This window comes from Phalaenopsis equestris, unplaced genomic scaffold, assembly GCF_001263595.1.
Source record: "Phalaenopsis equestris unplaced genomic scaffold, ASM126359v1 Scaffold000054, whole genome shotgun sequence".
Lineage (NCBI taxonomy): Eukaryota > Viridiplantae > Streptophyta > Magnoliopsida > Asparagales > Orchidaceae > Phalaenopsis > Phalaenopsis equestris.
In genome coordinates this window covers 348,497-369,766 of record NW_018164496.1, presented here as the reverse complement: position 1 = coordinate 369,766, position 21,270 = coordinate 348,497, and the positions used below count along the sequence as shown (strand labels likewise).

Sequence of the window (21,270 nt, the reverse complement as noted above, 5' to 3'; positions counted from 1 at the left end):
ATGGCTTGATTTGAGTTTGATTTGACTTAGATTTGACCAATTTGGGTACCATTGAGTTTGTCTCATCGATACTTTATCCGAGCTTGATGACCATGGCTTATTTTGAGCTTGATTTTACTGAAATCATAGCTCTTGATGACTTCTAATTAAAGTTTGAATGTTCCTTGACCATGGCACATCAACAACAATCTTTTACATTCTGGAAACTTAACTCACCGTCCATCTAAATCTCTTGTCAGATTTAAATCTACAAATCCATTTAGAGAGGTCCCTATATTTTCAAAGGAAAGTGTCATATTGATCATTCCCTCCACATACCCGAGAATCAGTTTTATCGCCTCCCAATGATATTAGCCTGAATCGCTCATCTACATGTTGCATATGCAATATCTGATATCGTACAAATCATAATTTGCATAAAACATCCAACTTTTGAAGTATACATAGTTCTCCCCATGTGTGTTTGCTCTACTTCAGACCCAAACAATAGTTTTTCTTCACTTGCATTGAATCTATGAAAGGTCTTCTCAATATATTCTATGAGTGCAACAACACTCTTATCTTAATGTGTCGGTTTTATTATGCATATTTTAAAATAATCTCTAAAATTTGCTTTTAAATAGAACTCGTTATTGCCCGTATTTTAAATTATTTTCTATATATACATAACTATTTCATCAACTACGATGTCCTTTACTCTCTGGGTGTCATTTGTAAATTTCAAAGTCTCTACCTAATTTGTACTGCACAGACAAATATTTATTTACATATATAACATCTAAATTTCATTTTTTATATTTCTACGATAAAAAAATCATTAATTTAACTTTTGAAAATTAAAGTTTAGATGCTAGATATATAAAGATACATGAATTGAAGGGTATGTAAATAAATCATCCATCGCCTCATAAAATTACAAAATACGGCATTAATAAGTCAAAACATTTAAAATTACAGAATCAACCAGACAGTTTGACTGTTTCGGAAGGTAAAAGCAATTTATACAAACTATTTAAATTATTATTATTTTGGTAAAAGGTCAGCAGGAGGGGGCGGACCCACCGAATAACACCGGATTTTAGTGGGCCTACATAAAAAGACAACGTGCCAACTTGCCGTACGTACGATGCAGTCCTATTTCAAAATAAATAGATTTTCTTTAATTCTTCATACGTTCTTATATTAAGTATGGGGGCATAAAAATATAGCATAATAATTATATAAATTAAAAATATATAAAGTACACATTCATCAATTTATCTAAAAATGATTTTTATTTTTTCTTACAAACGAAATTTAAAAAAAATAAATATCATAAAAATAGTTCCAAAACTAAAATAATTAGAAATTATTTTGACACAATATAAATTCTGAAATTAAAATAATCCCATATAAATAATTTTGAACTATTAGGACACTTAACTCATTTACTCTTTAAATTTTGAAAGTATCTTATTATTCATTAATTCTTTCCTCATTTCGTTATTCTATAGTTGTTATTTTACTTAATTTAGGACATTCTTAATATTGATTAGTGATTACTATTAATTTTAATAAATATCATTTCTTCATAGAAATTATATCTCATTTTCTTTCAACTTACTTGGTAGAATTTAATCACCTATGATGTTTTAATCACCATTGATGTTTTAATGGCTTTGATAACTCATTTTTTATTTTATTATTGTTGTGTGTATGATGATTCACGATGATAGAGTGATTATTTAGCATCTTAGTATTGAACAAAGATCCAACACACACACACACATAAATAAAAAGTAGCAAAATGAGACTTCAAAATTTTACGTGGAAAAAATCTTGGAAAATAAAAAATCTACGAGGCATGTATCAGCAAAGTAATTCACTATGTAATTATAAATATATAATACTCTTTTATTGAGTTAAAGAAGGTGAAATTCCAAAGCTGATAATCACAATATGTATAAAAATAGTTTACCTAAAATAGCTATAATTAAGTCACAACAAATGTGTTCCTTAATTATAAAAATAATAGTTAACCAAAAAATCACGTAGTGCCCTGCTACAAAGACAACAATTGTTCATAAAGACGGTTGTCAGTGGTTGCAGTCATGGTAGTTCAATACAAATGTCGTAGTTAGAGGCAGTAATGGTAATAGTTTGCCATAAATGTCGTAATCAGCGACTACAAGAGCAATAATTGGCCGTAGAGCCCGTATTTGAAAGTTATAACAATAATAATTGTTTATAAAAATAAAAGTTGTAGTCGGTGGCTACAAGAAAATCAATCGACCACATAGATTGTAATTGAAAACTGTGAAAATAGTAAGAAATAATGTAGTTGATGACTACAAGTCCGACACTTCACCACAAAAGTCATAATCGGAAGTTGTGACCATAGTTGGTTACAAATACCAAGTTGATGTTTGGACCCAATCACTCATGGAGAACAGGGTTACACTTCTACACAAAACACTATATTTGTCTTTATACAATGCCAAAAAAAAGAAAGAAAAGAAGAGAGTAGATGTGTTAGGAACAAACGTCGTATTCTGGCTACAACAATCGAATCGTAAGCAATGATTACTAGTACTTTAATGCGGATCATTTATGTTCCATCCATATTTGGTTTACAACATTTGCAACCAAGGGTTGGAGGTCAGTGACAACAAGCAGTATCGGCAGGTAGTTATTGAAGATGATTGGTGATTATGAAAGCCAGAAGTTTTTTTCTTGCCATAAGTATGAGTGTTATATGTTACAACTATATTTAGAATATGAAATTTAAAATCAGGGGTTGCTAGTGACAACAATGATGACCTACGTGGTCGACGACGGAGACGGGCGGTGGTCGACGTTGGCCACTGACCATGGAGATCAGAAGTTATCAAGTTTTCGTACGAGTGTTTTACACTACATCCATGTTTGGAATATGATATTTGCAAGTAGGGCTCACCAAAAGCAAGAGATTGTTCATGACAGGTGATCACAACCAACAGTGGCCGATGGTGGCTAATGTGTGGTGATTTACAGTGGCTGACAATTATGGAGGTCGGAAGTTATTATCAAGTCTTTTTAAGTCCGGGCGTTGTACGTTACAATTGTATTTGTGATACAACATTTTTAAGGAGGGGTAGACGGCGGTTAATAGTGGTTGATGACTACGAAGGCTAAAATTTATTGTTGGGTTTTTAGTCTAGAATAAGCTTGGAAATTTTTGTCATTTAGCAAATAACTTCCCTAAACACCTGGTTAGATGACACATATTAAATGTCCTTGATCATAAGAGTTTTTTTAGCAATTTGAGTGCTTTAATAACCTCAAAATTAAGCAATCTTGGGTTTGTGGACTCCTTTAGTCGAGGCACTTGATTTAACTGCTACTATGTCAAATTTGGAGTTCATACGACCATTAAATTGACAGTCCAAAGTCCTAAAATGCACTATAATTGCTTGACATGGGCTTGATTGGACTCAAATTGGACCAATTTTAGTATCATTTGGTTCACCTTGTCTAGACGATGAGTTTGCCTATAAACTTGCTAAAATTGGGGATTAGATGAACTTAAATTTAAAATTTGAAGTTCTGTTTAGAAAAATGTATTGAGATCCATGCTCGATAAAAAAATTGTTGACTACACATCAACTATATTAATACCTTCTACATTATTCAATATAAAAAGGAAAATTTACACATATACCCCATAATTCTTACATATTTATACATCCAACACGAAAATTTGATATTTATATTTATAAAACTTTGGTACATATAACAAACATCCTTCCACGAAAATTTGATATTTATATTTATAAAACTTTGGTGCATATAATCCTTCGAAGAAAAAAGTTCATTTCACTTGGAAAAATTAGTTAGTGATATTTTTTATGTGTTCTCATATAATATCTTCTATTAGTGTTACACATAATGTAATTATGAAAATTTTGGTGTTAGATTTGTAAAAAAACTATGCATTTTCATCTCATTTAATTAATGAAGCCCCCAATATTCTCCATTACCCTCTGTTTCCAAAAATAACATTAATAAATAAATAAAAATTAAGGAAAAGGGGAAAATTCTATCTTTTGACATTTCATTCCATCAGAACAATTTTGAAGCCTTTATTCTGCCTAAAAATTATGCTTTGAATGATATAGCTTCAAAATCTTTTTTAAAATTAAGCAAAAACACTTATTTTATTTTGCATTTAATTTATTATTAATTATTTATTAATTTAGCCTCATGACTTCATATGTTCTCTTCTCTTTTATTTATTTTATTTTTTAATTAATTATTTATTTATTTAATGTAAAGGAAAGCATCTCTTTAAAAAAAAAAAAGTGAAGCTTAACATATAAAAAGGAATAAAACATGCTTTTTTATAGACTTTTGAAAACATTAAATCTTTGGGAGTAATATTTTGAATATATTATTTATAAAGTAAGTTGATTAGATTCGATTTTTATTTGATTTGCTTAACCTAGTGTAGAAGAAAGCTAATTCCATAAATTATTGTTTGTGCAAAAAAAGAACATGATCTCAAAGTTACATTCTTTAGGGAAATTCACTTGCACACTTCACGGTTCTTATGAATTTACATACATACCAGCTAAAATTTGTTATTTATATTTATAACACTTTGTTGTAAGAACTTATGCATGAAAACGTGTATTTTACTTTCTGAATGATGTTCGACAATTTTGTACACTAAAAGAGTGAAAGGAAGAACCTTAAATTCAGACCACACCCAACTTCATCTCTTTATTTATTTATTTATCCATGACATCATCTTTGAACAATCAAAATTTCCCTTTGCAAAATTCAAAATAAAGATAGATACGATTGCATATGTTTGATTGGAACCACCACCAAATAAAAGTTGTTACACAAAGAAGGTCATCATATTTCAACTATAAAAATCATGTCTTGAAGACATTAGAGCTTAAAAGAGGTGTAGTCCATTAATGCACCTATCATCCTTTTATAGATATAGATATTGTGATCCTCCATCTATATGAATAGAGGAAAGGCTTGAGGGCAGAGAATACTGAAAATATCTTAAAATAAATACTATTCATAGATTGCTTGTGAGGCAATTAATGGTGTGCCATTGGGCCACATGACAGTCCCTTTCAATTCCCCATTTTGTCTCTTCTTAGGTCAAAAGGCCAGGATGATAAATAAATAAAAGCTAATGGGAGGAAAGATTAGTTTTGCTTCCAAGTGGCAATTAAAGGCTTTAAGTGAGAAAGAGAAATATAACACATCTTATTAAAGAATGGAATGGTCACCATCCACTATTAATAAAGAATATAACCACAAATGAAGATTGGATCAAGTGTTTATAGTTAATTCTTCACTAATTTGTGAGCCATTAAGATGCAAGTAAAAGTAATCATTAACTAGGGGCGTAAAAAACTGACCCGATGCATCAACTCCTATTGAACTTAAAAATTTAGAATTGGGTTTACCCAAATATATTTCTAAGGTTGAGTTCACATTATGAATCTTATTAAGTTCAATTTTGTGTCAAATTCGAGCTTAACCACGAACTTGATATTGAGTGGAAACTGACTCGCTAACTTGAAATCAATCGCCAACTCAAAACTAGCACAAGATTGACTCGAAATTGATCCAAATAATTGTTATGCTATATATTAAGCCATTTATATAAGTAGACTTCGAGTCGACAGATTTAAGTGATTTGATTAAAATAGAGTTTAACTTTATGGTCAGTTTAATATTCACATTGGGTTCTAATCAATTTCGAGTTAGACTCAAACCCAAGCCCACATAAGTGATGCATTATCTCACATGTATCATCGCTCGACTTCACCGATGCCTAATGCAAGCCATCTATACAATTACAAGCTGTCGATGCACACTATCATCAATAAGTTTGACACATGCAATTCACCAACTTCGTGATTATTGTCACTCATAAAGTAGATGCATGATCTAGCTACTAAAAAACAACATATATATTGTCAACACCAATTCTGATTCCCAACAGCACACCAAGATTACATCGAACTTCTTGATCCCTCATCTTCCCTCCTAAAAGAAGAATAACATTACTATATATATATATAACTTTATCTATGCATGAAAAAATATATTTCATTTTATAAAAATTAAAAGTGATATTTAAATATGTTATACAAAGATTGTGCGGTATTAATATAAAAAAAAGTAAAATTTAGGTGATAGATATGTAAATGCATAAGAATTGGGTGGCATGCATGTAAATGCAAGAAATAGGCACTAAAGTAACACACACGTCTAAAATGTTTCAATAAAGCCAATCAAATAAAAATGATAATAATTATTATTATAAATCAATATAGAAAACAACTATAACATGATACAGGATGGGAATTCTATCTGAAATATTGGCGAATTAGCTAAAAATGCGAACTATCACAAAGGTACAGAGTGTCATAATCTCCCGCTCGGTCCTCCCACAAATAAACACAATACAACAAATTCTCTCATATCCAGATATAAGTATATATTAGGATGAATCATGGCCGTTGGCAGTCAAAGGTAGGTACTGCATGTCTGCTGCTGCAGAATCACTCTAGAATAATAAAGAAAATTTGTTTCCAAATTAGAAAAATAGAAGCTCAACATTCATGGCTTGAACTACATAATTATGCAAATAATTTTAGAGCATTTACTTGCATAGCACACTTTTCTCATATATTTACATATCTAACACCAAGAATTTCATATTTACATAGCACACTTTTCACATGTATTTACATATCTAACACCTAGAATTTCAAATTTACATACCTACTACCACCTTAAGTATTTAATATCACATCAAAACATAAGATTATTATAAGCTTTTCAGGAGTTGAATATACCTTTTCAAGCATAAGTTTAGGGAAAGTATCATACAGGTAAATACAGAACAATTGTGTAAATTTCCCAATAATATTTTTTCTAAATTTTGCATAAATTCATATGACAAGAAATTTCAAAAAAGTAAGCAAATCATGAAAATATCCTCTCAGCGAATGAAATGATAAAACCACACGCATCAACAACTTTCCAAGCCAAACCTGACGTTTAGTCCTATGATGTTGTCAGGCTAAATTGATCTCAAGTAAGCCCTTAGTAAATCAATGCGCAAAGAAGCGTTCAATTCAAAGCAACTAGCTTTAGTAGGTGAGAAACTTCTGAGTATATATTCTTAAGCATTTGTTAAGAAGTGGTCATCTAGTTCAAGTTAGAAACATGTTTAAGAAAATAATGATTTCTTTCTACTTTTATGTTTGAGAAGTTTTAAGAGACTTTGTAAACTTGAAAATCAATTTTGACCTCTTAACTGCATAACATTAAATAGAGAACCTATCATATTCTCATTTTTCAAAAAATAATTTCAAAGATACAGCAACCAAATGAACCCACCACGAGGCATGTGCTGTGAAACCTAATGCTCTTTTACTCCTACTGTAGTATCTTAGTAATAATCTCCATAGTTGTTCCAGCGAAAACAGATAAACATAAAATGAGGCATTTACATACATACCACACAATTCTAAAGTATTTTCATGCTAACACCTAAAATTTAATATTTACATTCGTAGCACTCAAATATTTAACATCACATCAGAAAAACTACTTCAACTAACTTTTTAAAGTCAAATGCACCTTTTTATGCATAGGTTTATAGCATCATGGTCGTATAAATGTAAATATCAAACCTTAGGAGTTAGACATGTAAATATATAAGAATTGTGTGGTGAGAATGTAAATTTCCGTAAAAATAAATTTAGCTTCTGTATAACTTCTATACACTTTCCTAGTTTCAAAGAAGTTCACAATAAGCTTTGCAAAACAGTTAATGAAAACACTCAAACAATACAATGAAAAACAAGAGATGTTTTCAAATTAAACCAATAAAAAAAAAACTTTTTTTTTATTAAAAGTAATTAGCTCACCAAATCCTTTGCTTCGGGCAGTCTTGTTTGAATGGGCGTAGATGGATTTTTTGAAAGGTCCCGCATGGTTCCCTACAGGTTTCAGAAAGAAAGAAATGATATAAAATAATTATATTAGGACAATAATTGTTGCATAACAGCAATTTAAACGAACGGCTGATGCAGAACAGCCAAGTGGTGCATTGGAAAGTTACAAAATCACAAATAAGGCCCCAACAACTTGCATAATTATTATAATTAATTATTTATTTATTTAAAATTAAGGCCAACTGGCTTGGCTAATAATGTGAAAAACATCATATTCATTTTTTCTTAAACTCGGCTAATAATGTCTTATTATTAATAACAGCTATAACTTTATCTGGACCAAAATATCTTGCAGCACAACAAATACGTAATTCTGGAACCAATGAATCTCTTAGGGATGATCAAGAATGAATGAGCTTCCTTAAGAGAAATATATCCTTAATCAAAACTTTTTTTTTAAGCACATATGATTTCACTATTAAGTTCTGATATATTTCAATAGTCTTTACAAGTAGGCAATTCTTCCTTAATATGATCAATCAATTTACTTTTTCACTGCTTGTGCGTAAAACAATCTCTACTCAATGCACCAGGATGCTTGCTTTCAACCCTAGAAATATCTTTCACTATAGAGGTGTATTATTGCCAAAATTCAACCTCTTTAACAGATCTATTTCACATTTATTTTATAAATTTATATACCTTAGCTCTTGAATATCAATATATAGAATAACTCTTTAGGTAATAACTAATATCTCTTCTACTAAAGTGTTTGTACAATTGTATAAAATTTCCTATCATAAGTTAAATATTTTTGCGCAGCTTCTTCCAAATTCTCACTAAAGTAAAAAATCAAATGTCCCACTTGACCTAAAACAAACTCAAAACCCACACCTACTGTATCACAGGTAACATCAAATACTTCATTAAAATCAAGCAATTTAGAATATACGTGATTGTAAGCTCGACTAATATATTCTGACCAATTATATTCCCCATCGGTAAGGCAAACATGGTACATTGTATCTAATGAATACTATTACTTCAACTTTATCAAGATTGGTTGATATCCAATAATTGATATAAAAATCCCAAGTATCTGATAGATGCTTATTTATATTTAATTACAACAAAAGCTCTAAAAATCATCTCTCTCAAATCATCTAACTTGGATATGGGAAAAAGATATTTAATGGTAATTTTATATGTTGCTATACAATCCACACATCCTCCGAATTAGCATCTATCTTATGAGTAAATAATTTAAGAGCTACACAAGAAATCATACTCTCCTTAATAAAATCATTATGGAGCCAAAAATTTACCAATTTACTTAGGATCAAGCTGTATTGTAGCAGATAAGCAACTATGATCTAGAAATCAATGAAACGGCACATTGTAAGTTTCTAAGGGGCAGTTTGGTCTGCTGAAATTAATGTTGAGTAAAATGAATGGAATATAGAAGTAATGTAATGCATTTGGAATACTGGAGTTGTTTGATTTGTTTGATTCAGTGTAAAATAAATATATGATTCTGTATATATTTTTTTGTTTGGAATGTAATGCATTTGGAATACTGGAGTTGTTTGATTCAATGTAAAATAAATATATGATTTTGTATATATTTTTTTGTTTGATTTGAAGTTATATGAAAATAATGTATTTCAAAGAATGTGAGGTTTTAGATAAATTATTGGCGCCTAGAGGCGGCGACATTTGCTGGCAGTGAATGCGACAAAGACGGCCCGCATCGGGCTGCTACGACAACAGGTTGCGGTGAGCAGCGACAGAGGCAGACAATACCCTCTACATGGAGTTGTGTATTTGGAATTTACTCAAATCCGACGAATTCCAAATACACAAAAAATAAACTAAGGAATGAATTCTAAATATATTACTATTTTACAATGCATTTAGAAATATTCTGACGAAACACCTGAATTTTCAAAACTTCTGCAAGACGAATGCCATGAGTTCCTTTCACAGACGACCAAACAGCCCTAAGTGGTTGTAGTTTATAAAAATGTATATCATTGAAATCAGATAAAATTTAATAGACAACATTAAGTATAATCACACTTTGGCTGGATCTTTCAATTATATAAATACCCACGCATAAATCACTCCTTTGGACAGCTCTCACATAAAGATCTTTCAATTCTTTTGCATTTAACAAAGAAATAAACTTACAGGATGGGTTTTAAAGTTATTCTCCTCTCGCTACTTTTAAAAACATGTACTAGAACTTCTAAAAAAAGTGACACCCAAGGTCAACCCAAAATTAAATGTGTGACATCCATAAAAAAACATCACATGAGATTTTAAAATTGTATGTTTATAAAGTGGAGAGTGTTTATGCATTAAAAATAAATTTAGCCACAATGTTCATAAAGCTCACTTCTATAATGACTTTGAAAAGAGTGAAATTGATTTAAAAAATAAAAGTTTTGAAGTCATTGATTCAAGATTGACTATGGCAAACACATTTAAGGAAGTTTCAATATGGTTAGTTGAAAATAACTAAAATGATCAATGAATATAATTCCCCAGTAATTTCATTATCCTATTGTTACACTTCAAAATACGAATTCCTGCCAAGGGATTCATTTGCGTAGCGGCCAATTTAAGCTTTGGAAAAAAAATTGGAGCCTAAAGCAATAGCAACATATTTTATATTAGTGCCTTGGTAAATCGTGTAGTTACTTCTATTACAATGTAGTGGGTATAAAAATTAAGTTTGCATGATTTGACGAAATGATGCATTAAACTCTACCAAGTGAAAAATTTTACTTTTGCTACAAATCTAATGTAAGTTGGAAAGCAAGCTCATATGAGGGAAAGTAGTGTTTTGTCACCTCTCATTAGATGTTAGCTCTTAATTTAGATCCAAACTGAGAAAGTTTTGCTCTAGGATATTCAATCATTTCAAAACTAAATAATAATTCACGAAATTTTTCATAAATTTAGATGCGTTTTTGGAAATATAGGCGTTTGGTCGAAAAAATTCCAGAAGTTGTTTAAAATAGCAATGCTATTTGAATTCATTCCTTATTTCATTTTCATGTATTTTAAATTCATTGGATTTAGATGAATTCCAAATACATAGCTTTATGTAAAGAGTTGTTGGTTGTCGTCTGTCGTCGCCGGTCACCGATGCCGTCGTCCATTGTCATCCAGCATCACCGTTATTCATTGTCCATCATCCGTGGTTCATTGCACACATTATTTGCATTAAGTTGAGCAGGTCCAACACGCTAAGTGAAGGTGTAATCATGAAACCATTTGATTTATAATCCTGTTGTTAAACATTTCTCTTCTTTCCATCCACATTTATATCATGGGTTTACTATGAATATTCACCTCTGTTTTTGAAGCATATATAACTAAAATAACTTTAAGGGGCTTTTACATACATAGCACACAATTCTTAGGTATATACATATCTCATACCTATACTTTCATATTTACAAACATAGCACTCAAAATCTTTAATAGCACTATTACCAGTTTTAAAAAATGATATACACATTTTCATACATAGGTTTAAAGCACCTAAGTGCTATCTATGTCAATATGAAACCTCAGGTGAGAGGCATGTAAATATATAAGAATTGTGTGCTATGTATGTAAATTTTCCTCACCTCAAAAACAAGCATACAGAAGTTTGCAAAGCACTTATAAGGATATGATCACAACCAAGCAAGCAAAAAAAGTACGGTAAAGCTTGCAAAAATAATAAATTATGGCCAAATGGTTCAAAATATACCTTATTTGCCCACACAAGTCCGCATGCATTGCACAAAGTTCTTGGTCCATTGGGTCCGCGCCGCATCATTGGTGTAGACTTGGCACTAATGCCACAATGATGGCAACTAAATAACAGATAGAACAGAGGGTCAAAAAACAGCGCAAAACAACCTAGAATAGCATGAACACAATACAAAACAAAATGTAAGCAGAACTCTCTGATTATGATACAAAAAGCGAAAACACGGCGAAGAAAAGGATAAAATACCAGATGCAGTAAAAATGGAGTAGGAAACAAAAGCAAGCAAACATTAATTTTAAATTTGGAAAGGCGAAATAGAGAATCAAAGTGTTTTGGCTTAGTGAGGTGAAGAGATATACATAACCCCCGAGGCAAATTGAGCATAAGCCCCAAAAAAAAAAGAAAGTTATAAATTTTAAAAATAGTAAATAAACATTATATAAATCATTGATATACTAATTTAATTTATTATCATAAAAACATTAATAAAAAATTTTAATCTTAAATATTAATATAAAATAGAAGTTTGAAATGTAATTGTAGTTAAACATTCACTTAAAATTTAAATATTTCATGGGATTCAATATCCATAGTGGCCTAATCCCTGCTTTCATCATCTTCAAAAGAGTCGCATATTTACTATCATCTAATTATAGCTCATTTGCAACTTTAAAATATTCTTCATTCACTATAATTTTCTTCTTACTATCAATTAATCTGAAATCCAACATAAATTGAAATAGAGAATAAACAATAACATAATCAGGTAATGATACTTAAATAATTTCTCAACTATTTTGAAGCATTGTATCAAATAAATATAATATAATATTATATATATATATATATATATATTAATAATATAGAACAATATTATTTTTTTGGTGCAAAAGTTGATCGAAGCACTGCCTCAAACATCTCATCGCCTAAGACTCACTAGTGAGATTGAGGCTCAAGTCTCGAGACTTTTTTTTGTGAGCATTGAGGCGTAAGCCTCTAGCGCCTTTTTAAACAATGTGTTCAAAAAAGATGAAAAACTATACTCCCATAAAAAAACTTACATTTAAGCTTGAGCAACATCAGCTTTTCATTATGTAATCAAATAAAAAGCACACCCCAAGAAAAAAATATAAAGCACTCTCTCTATTTTGATTGTTGGTAAAGTCTAATTTTTTTAGCAGCGTTTTCGGGTAGTGTAGCAATTCTCTTAAATAAATTATATAAAGCCATAAAAAGGTGAGGCAAAAATGCCTATTGTGTCCCTGCAAATTCCCATTGCTCATTATTCAGAGCTAGCTGCAAATGTTAAAAAACCTCTGCCCCAAAAAATTCAAAATTGCTAAAACCTACACATAAATGTACATAATAGTCGTAACAAATGATTTTCTCAATAGACAAACAAACTGGCATGCAGAAAAGAAAAAAATGTTTCCAGGAACTTTATTTTGCATATCTGGAGACTAAGAAAAGGAACTACTCTGCTGCCGATGGGGGCTGTTTTTCTACTGAGTCCCAGTGCTGGTTAGTCCAAGCATTAACATCAGATGTTGCATCTTCCGACTTTGATTTTGATGATATGAACTGGCCCCTACTCCGCTGCATCCTGTAATAAGATAAGAGATATAAAGCACCAGATCTCTTGAAATACAAAATAATAATAATAATAATAATAATAATAATAATAAAGTGCTACTACTAAAAATTATCTACAAATAAAGGTTCACATGCCTTTATCTCTACAAAGTTGACAAATAAAATTAAAATATACACATTTAAGGGTGCCGCACTGACACAACAACAGAGAACGAAAAAAAATTAACCCTTCTCTTTCATGTTGAAAGAATTAAAAGGCTGAACACCCTAACATTTCATCCATATTCAGTAGCAGGAAATTCTATATGAATTATAAAAAACAATGGCTAAAAATGACATAATAAAGGCACTTTTTCACAAGACTATCTATTCAATAGCACCAAAAACCAGAGCTACTATTGAAACACTACCAGGCTAACATTTTAATCCATTCTCCTATAAATAAGATCATATTGCAAACTATCATCTTTCATGCTATCTTACATATCAAATCCATTACCAAAATTTCTCACGCTTTCTTTTGCACTCCTTAAACATGCAACTACTGCAGAGTGATCGAAGAAATTTTAATTTTTAAAATTATTAAAGAAAATCCAAAAGCTTAATCGCTGCCAATTGCAGTCAAAATAATTCCCAAAATTTTTCACGCCTTCTTCTTGCACTCCTCAAACATGCAGCTACTGCAGAGTGATTGAAGAAAGTTTAATTTTTAAAATTATTAATGGAAATTCAAAAGCTTAATCCCTGCCAAATGTAAGTCAAAATAAAAGTAGGGAAAAAAACAGTAATGTATACCATAAAGACTAGTTTGTTTAAAAATATTAAAAAATTATTGAACCTCGCTTCAAAAACTGAGTTCAAGTGTTTGGTTGAAATAAATGGATAATTCACTTTAGTTTTGTTTGTTTACTTTAATAAAAAAAATAAAAATATCAAATTAATTGAATAATGGGTGAAAATTTAATTTTAATAATAAAATAATAATAAAGTAATTCAAAATTAATATTGGCATGGATAAAAATGAACACGTCATAGCCAAAAAAAAAAAAAAAAAAAAAAACTGAGTTCAAAACAAAGAAATATCAAAATGCACTTCAATGCAACCGACCAGCAAAATTGAGATACAAACATAAATTGTGAAACAAAATCACCCTAAAAGGAGACACTAACTTCAGAATGATGACAACCTCGCCAATGTGATCCTATTTGAGGAAATTAGGAAGTTTATCTTTTGAAGTAATATTATTTTGATAAACATAAAAATCTGCCTAACAATAACTCGCAGCATAAACCACCCCACTAGGCAACAAATAGAAGAGTTCGGAAAACATATTAAAACATACAAAATGCACATGGTCAAAAATAGCAAACACAACAACTTTATTTCATCACCATCTCCTCATCTTAAATATAATTTATTTTACTCTTATTTAATCAATATTACTTAACAAGAATATTTATTAGATTTTGAAATAATGATAATGCAGATAGTAATAAGTAATAACTTCCATTACATCCTCAATTAAGTATTATATGAGTAAGTAAAGAATATTTATTAGAGTTAGTTTACTCATATTTATTTTTTTTTAAAAAAACTCTATAGCTCTCATCATGCACATCTCATCAGAACTAAGATAATGCAAGCTTTGAAGAGGGTCTCACATTACGCGAGGTGTAAACCCCATTATAAATATTAAAAAAATATGTAGAGACGGCCTTCATAATGCACAATTTTAAATCATGTTTGCACTAGTGTAAAACTATTAAGTTTCCATTGCCCCACTCTCCCACATCCACCTTGCCAGATTCACCATTCTTATGTTTAAACCTCTATCCTCGTAGATTTTCCAAGTACAAATCGCGATATATTATCAAACCAATTCGCTGATTCTCAAAAAGAGAAGCCCACTAATGTTTCAATTATAAGAAAAATTATCATATAAAGTTCCTAACACTGCAATAGATTGAGCATAACTTTATATGAGTGCCTCTTTCTAAATCAATAATATTCTTTTCCACTTAAAAAACGGCAAAATGTCCAAAACGGCAAAATGTCCAAGACAAAGATATTGCATAAAATTCCAGAATAGTTGATGAAATACTTCATAGGATAGATCTCACAGACATAGCCTGAATAAAGCGTAAAAGGCATATGGATTTCTTTCCATCTGACAGTAACAATCCTAACGGAAAATAGGAGGAAGTTCATGCAAATGTAATGATGTGCAGTTGGCAAACAGAAAAATCCTTTTTAAAACATAAAAGTTGCTAATCCCATCCAACAATGGGGAGCATAACCATTACCATGCCACAATATTGCATGGTAGGACTCAACAGCAGAGAGAGAGATATATGCCTCCTTAGTACTCTATTTTTAAGGAGAACATAGATGTGTTCAGTTATCACATCTATTGCTAAAAGAGTTTACTTTCAAACCTGTCTAATCTAAAAAATAGTTTAAGAGAAAGTTTCAAGTAAACCGTGATGTATGTTTAGCTTGACATGTTATTGGATCAGTATAAATAAATTAAGCACATTGACATGCGCATGCAGTCATTGTCTTGGAACCAATTTTGTCAAATGTTAGTTTTGCGCTAGGGCGGAGTGAAAAAAGGCCATTAACTGTCCCACAAATCTCTTGAGTAGGTGCAATTGGACAAAAAAAAAAAGAGGAGAGCATGAGAGGTTGAAAAAACAAGGATGCACACAACGAAATAAGTTAGATCAAACCTAGGGGCAATAAAGTAAATCTCTACATGCTAGAGTAGCAAACCTTGACGGTGAGAAGATGAGTCAAAGGAAATTAAGAAATATTTACAAACTTAATTATGAAATTTATGATACAAAGTAATAGATAGTAACAAAGAAGATACTTGAAACTGCTACAAACATAATAGGTTTGTTTGTTTGCAATATTTAAAATTTAAGGATAATTTAAGTGTAATGTAAAGCAAATTTAAGAGCCCGTTTGACTTGCCAAAAAAGAAAAAAAATGCAATGTAATTGAAATAGCATGTATTAGAAATATTTTAGAGTTATTTGGTTAGGTGTAAAACATATTTAGAAATTTTTTTTTTTTTTTGGTGTTGGATTTAAAGTAAAATGAAATAAATGTAAAACCTGATGGCAGCCTGTAGAGGTAATAAAGGCGGGTGGCAGCGACGACCACGACAACTTGTGTGGTGTATTTTAAAATTGGCCAATTTTTTAAATACACAAAATTTGAACTAAAGCCTGAGTTACACTGCATGCTATTCAACCAAACATCACCCTGCATTTGGTTTGCATTACCATAAAGCAACCAAACGCCTCCTTAAGCATTTATAAGCATTTAAAATACTTTGTGATGCCTTGCTTTGTTGTAAAATAAATTTAGGAATTTAAGAAATGGTGTTTGGAAAACTGTTTGTTGTAAAATAAATTTAGGAATTTAAGAAATGGGTTTTCCAAAAATTGAATCAATTAATTGTTTCTTTCTTTTTAATTAGGGCACCAGTAGGTGCTTGTGGAAAGGCCAATGAAGGTTCAATAGCTTCAACAGTCATGAAAGACATCCCACAGCTAGTGTGGGTCACAAATGTGACAATCTTGTTAAGATCAAGAGAACTTTGGAAGTCAATGTTGGCAGTCATCTGCAACGAGGTTGTGAGGTCTTCGGCATCACACAATTTGGGCGTAGACGTACACAATGCATTCTAAATTCACCCAATTCGATCAAATTCAGAATAGGCTGAAATGAACTGCAGCAGTTATTCCAAACTCCTCATTAAATTGCTTTGAATTTCTTTCTTCAAAACAAACATCTAAAATTTCAAAATCCCTGCATTTGGATTGCATTATAACCCTAATACTTACAGCCAAACAGGTCCTAAGTAGCTTCATTATGCTTGTTTAAGAAAAGCCAATTTCGCTAGATTTTTAAAATAGGAATCAAATGAAACTTCAATTAATTATTTTTTTCTATCATAATCTAATATAATAATGATCATTTTAAGTTTAAAAGTATTTGAAATAATTATTGTAATATCATTGAGTGATAAAAGTATTTTCTTCTAAGCTTCTTACTTTCCTTAAGCACGTTAACAATGTGGTGCGCAGCACCCTGAGTATTGGGCACTGATATTGCCTTGAGGGCACCTAACACTCTTGAAAAACCTCATGAGAATTCATTATAGTAGAGCTTTTAAGTCGGAGAGAGATGATGAAAACAAGGGATAAAATCTACAAATGAAAGAAAATGATGGTAACTTATGGACATTCTAGGATTATTTTAACCTAGATTGCTACTCAAAGGACAACAAAATAGCAATATGAAAGTCTAGATAGTTACTAGCATAAGCACAAAAGACAAGAAAAACAATAAAGATTATTAAATAATGATAGAGCTTAATTAACCTACCTTCGATAATCTTGAGTGAACCGTAGATATGTTTGAGCTAAATTTAATTATATGGTTCCTCATTTATTCTTAACCAATCTTGAACTTAATATGAAATCTTAAGAAAGAAAAGGCACATGATGAAACATGTCACAAAGAACCATTATATACTTATTCCTATAAAAATTATATGGTTTCATGTGAAACCACACAATATTCACATTCATGAAAATGTCCATAAAAATACACACGGAACACAGTAGATACATTGCTAGTTCTATGCACTAAATATTAGAGGATTGTCAATTTTAAGTAATTCGAAATATCAATCTAGCATTAAATAAATGAACAAAAAAAGGTGTCCAATTAGAAAATATAAAGAATAATCATGCAGATTTTAGCATCAATAACAGCATTAGCTCACAAGAGATGGCGCCTGAAGTTACCTAAGAGCAACCTCCTTCCGAACAGTATAGCGTATCTTCTTATCAAAATTCCGCTCTTTCCTCTTCTCACGAAATCTCATCAAAGAAGCAACTCTATGAGGAAGAGTTGACCGTTGCTACAAAAACCAAAGAAATTCACAATTTAATCTCTCCCCAAAAAAATCTAATACAATCAACTTCTTCAGAAGGATTTGAACCCTACACCTCTTTATAAGAAGATAACAGAAATACTATGTCACTTGACTCAAAGGTAAAATATTTAAGGCTGGCTTAGCAATACCTTAGTGGTTAGATCTGCAGTTGAAGGAAATGCAGCCAAGCCAGTAGAGATTTCCCGTCCTCCCAACAATAGAAGCACTGCCTGAACCTGTAAGATGCGTAAATGCCTCCAAAACTAAGTTTCGTTATTTTGGGCCAAAAACGTGACAATTATCTTGGAGGTAGACATTGAGAGAGAGAAAGGAACCTTTTCTGGGGAGACAGAATCGAACACATAAACCTCGCCCTGAAAAGAAAGCGTGAGCTGGTTGCTTCCGCCATGCGGAACTATCATTCCCTGCGGATCACCCGGATGACCCGGATCGGACGGTCCGTCACCCTCCATCTCCTCGCTCTCCATCATGCCGTCGTGGTCCTCACCCATTCCGTGTCCCACGCCGCCCTCATCGTTCTCCTCATGCTCTCGCGCGTAGCGCAAGATCCCCTGCCCGTCAGAGCCCATGCCCACATCTCCCCCGTCGATCTGCCCCGGCATCGGCATCGAAGCCAGCACCTGGTGTGAGACAGTCGAATCCAGGTCTCGGCAGCCCGGCGGATAGGTTCCAGCAGCCACAAGCTTCACTTCCACTACTGGATTTGAGTTTTCGTTCATCACCCTAAGAAGTACGAATTTTCGCCGACGGATTAACGATTACAAAAACAATTCAAACCGCAGAAAAAAAAAAACGAGTTCGTATTGATCAATCTGCATCAGTTTCCGAATGTTAGTTAGGGTTTCGAGAAGGTGAAGAACCTGCAACTCAGATCGGAAAGAGGAAAGAAGGACGAACACGCTGTGAAATTCGTGCGCGATGACTCAAGATCCGACGTTGAATGCTCATTGACTGCAACTTTGAAAGGTCCCGATTGAGTGGGATTAAGTACCCATGCTTTTTCCTCAAGAGAGTATACGCTTATGTTTTTTTTATTTTTAAAGAATATCAAAGATTATACATCTCTATTTACTTGAGGCAGTTACATGCCTATTATATGCATATACACAAAAATTGTAGCACAAATCTTAAAGCACTTGAATGGCCCCATGAGAGTCATACAGTAAAGGCATCCTAACATCCAACAAACAACCTCGTGATTAGAATGGACAGGTACACTGTTGCGAGAGATTCAATTGGTGAATCACGCCCGCAATCCCAACAGACCGAGACACACGCAAGATCCTTTGATCGCAAGCTAGTCGGTCGACCCACTTTTACGTCAATAGGCGACATCGCCATTGGACTGAGTGTCTAAACCGACCGACATCTACTTGGTAAGACGCGATCACCAGTCAACTGGTCGCCTCAACTGACTGAAATCAAACACATCGATCGGCTAATTATCACTATATTATAATTTAAATTGTAATACATATATGGTATCAAATTTATATAATTAAGTAGTGTATCAATCGTATTAAGAACAATTTTCTTAACCATTCCCTTTTTTATGTAATTGTACAAATATGTCTTTATAAATAGCAGACAAAATGATGAATAAAAGGACCTCTCCTCATTCTCGCTACACTAAACACTGGACTTATTCCCTACTTCATCTTTTCTCCTTCATCTGGCTCTAATTCTCGATGCTTGTTTAAGAAGGACAACTTAGGGTTCAAAATCCGAAAATATGGTGTTGTGAGCGTGGACATGCCCCAAAAGAGAAGAGGAGCCAACGACAAAAGAGTATACCCGCAGAAAGATTTGGCACCAACGGAATTCAATAGGGAGACTATGTCGAGATATACGTGAAGAAGTTCAGGCACTGAGAATGCAAATAATGGACCATTTAGCGGCTCTTTGGGCGGTCATGATCTTGAACACATGACAACCGCCCATGGAGAGAGTGTCTCGGGGAACCCACCCCTAGAGGCTCCCCTTTTCAATCCACCAACACCACACAATTAGCCCGACTACCGGCCAACGAAAGGTCCAGAAGATTCTCACCCAATAAACAACGCAGCATCTACGTCGGCAGTCCCACATCAGGCGGTCGCTTGGCCAGTCATGGGCAACGCCTTCTTCTAAAAAAATCATAGAAAAAATACCCCGAAAAAACTCAGGATTCCTCACTTTGATCCCTATAGAGGAAAAACAATTCAACCGACCACCTCGAGTTTTTTTATTCTACTGTTGGAGTCCTGCAGATCGAAGAAGCCATGAAGTGTTGTTTATTCCTGACTACGCTGAAAGAAGCCACACTTTGATGGTTTGACAACCTACTGATGGAGCCATCCCATCGTTATTCAAATTCTAGAAGCTCTTCCTAACGCACTTTGCTAATGTGCATAAGCCAAGGATAGATATAGAGGCACTGCTTCAGATCAAGCAGAGGGCTCGCTTCCAAAAGGAAATGTTAGAGGTGAAGAACTTGGAGCCTCTCATTGCCAGATCGATCTAAAACAAGGGATCAACAACAAGGTTCAGATATGACATGAACTTACTTAAGCCAAAAACCTTTGTGGAGGTATTAGAATTAGCAAATGATCACATTGTTGTCAAAAAAGATCTTATAAAGTCCTCAAAAATAAACTAAGAACATATGACCCCCGATCACAGAAGCGAAATGATCAGGAGGATGATTGAGGCCAACAAGTGACTCAGTCCTTGACTGACGATCAAGTTGCAATCAGGGACCCGATAAAACCAGAAGGGCAGCTGATGCACCCACGGACAAAAACAACGCCCCTCCGACCAGTGATCGTCTCAATACTTCAAGCAACCGCACGTATATCAAGAGATGCAAGGATCGACACCCTTGAATGTGTCGATGATCGAACTAGTCTAAGCCATCCAAAACTAGAACTACTTCAATAAGGCCCCTCCATTGAAGACAACACCAACATTGCACAATTCAAATAAGTTTTGCACC

General features: G+C 32.6%; 1 protein-coding gene across 1 annotated transcript; it reads right to left on the bottom strand.

Moving 5' to 3' along the window:
- Positions 1–6,327: 6,327 nt before the first annotated feature.
- Positions 6,328–19,346, bottom strand: LOC110019383 (GATA transcription factor 20-like). Its single transcript, XM_020717025.1, has 8 exons — positions 19,157–19,346; positions 18,611–19,019; positions 18,425–18,511; positions 18,145–18,260; positions 13,205–13,330; positions 11,725–11,830; positions 7,932–8,003; positions 6,328–6,559 (listed from the first exon to the last, which is right to left on the bottom strand). The coding sequence occupies exons 2-8, from the start codon at positions 19,013–19,015 to the stop codon at positions 6,494–6,496; spliced, it is 978 nt and encodes a 325-aa protein (XP_020572684.1). The 5' UTR covers positions 19,016–19,019; positions 19,157–19,346; the 3' UTR covers positions 6,328–6,493.
- Positions 19,347–21,270: the final 1,924 nt, after the last annotated feature.

Bases quoted from the DNA above. Each gene is read 5' to 3' on its own strand.
- LOC110019383 (XM_020717025.1), bottom strand. From the start codon at position 19,015: ATGAACGAAAACTCAAATCCAGTAGTGGAAGTGAAGCTTGTGGCTGCT. The intron at 13,331-18,144 runs GTAACTTCAGGC...ATCTTATTACAG, and splicing joins CGGAAGGAGGTTGCTCTTAG to GATGCAGCGGAGTAGGGGCC. The intron at 8,004-11,724 runs GTATATTTTGAA...TGAAACCTGTAG, and splicing joins GACTTGTGTGGGCAAATAAG to GGAACCATGCGGGACCTTTC.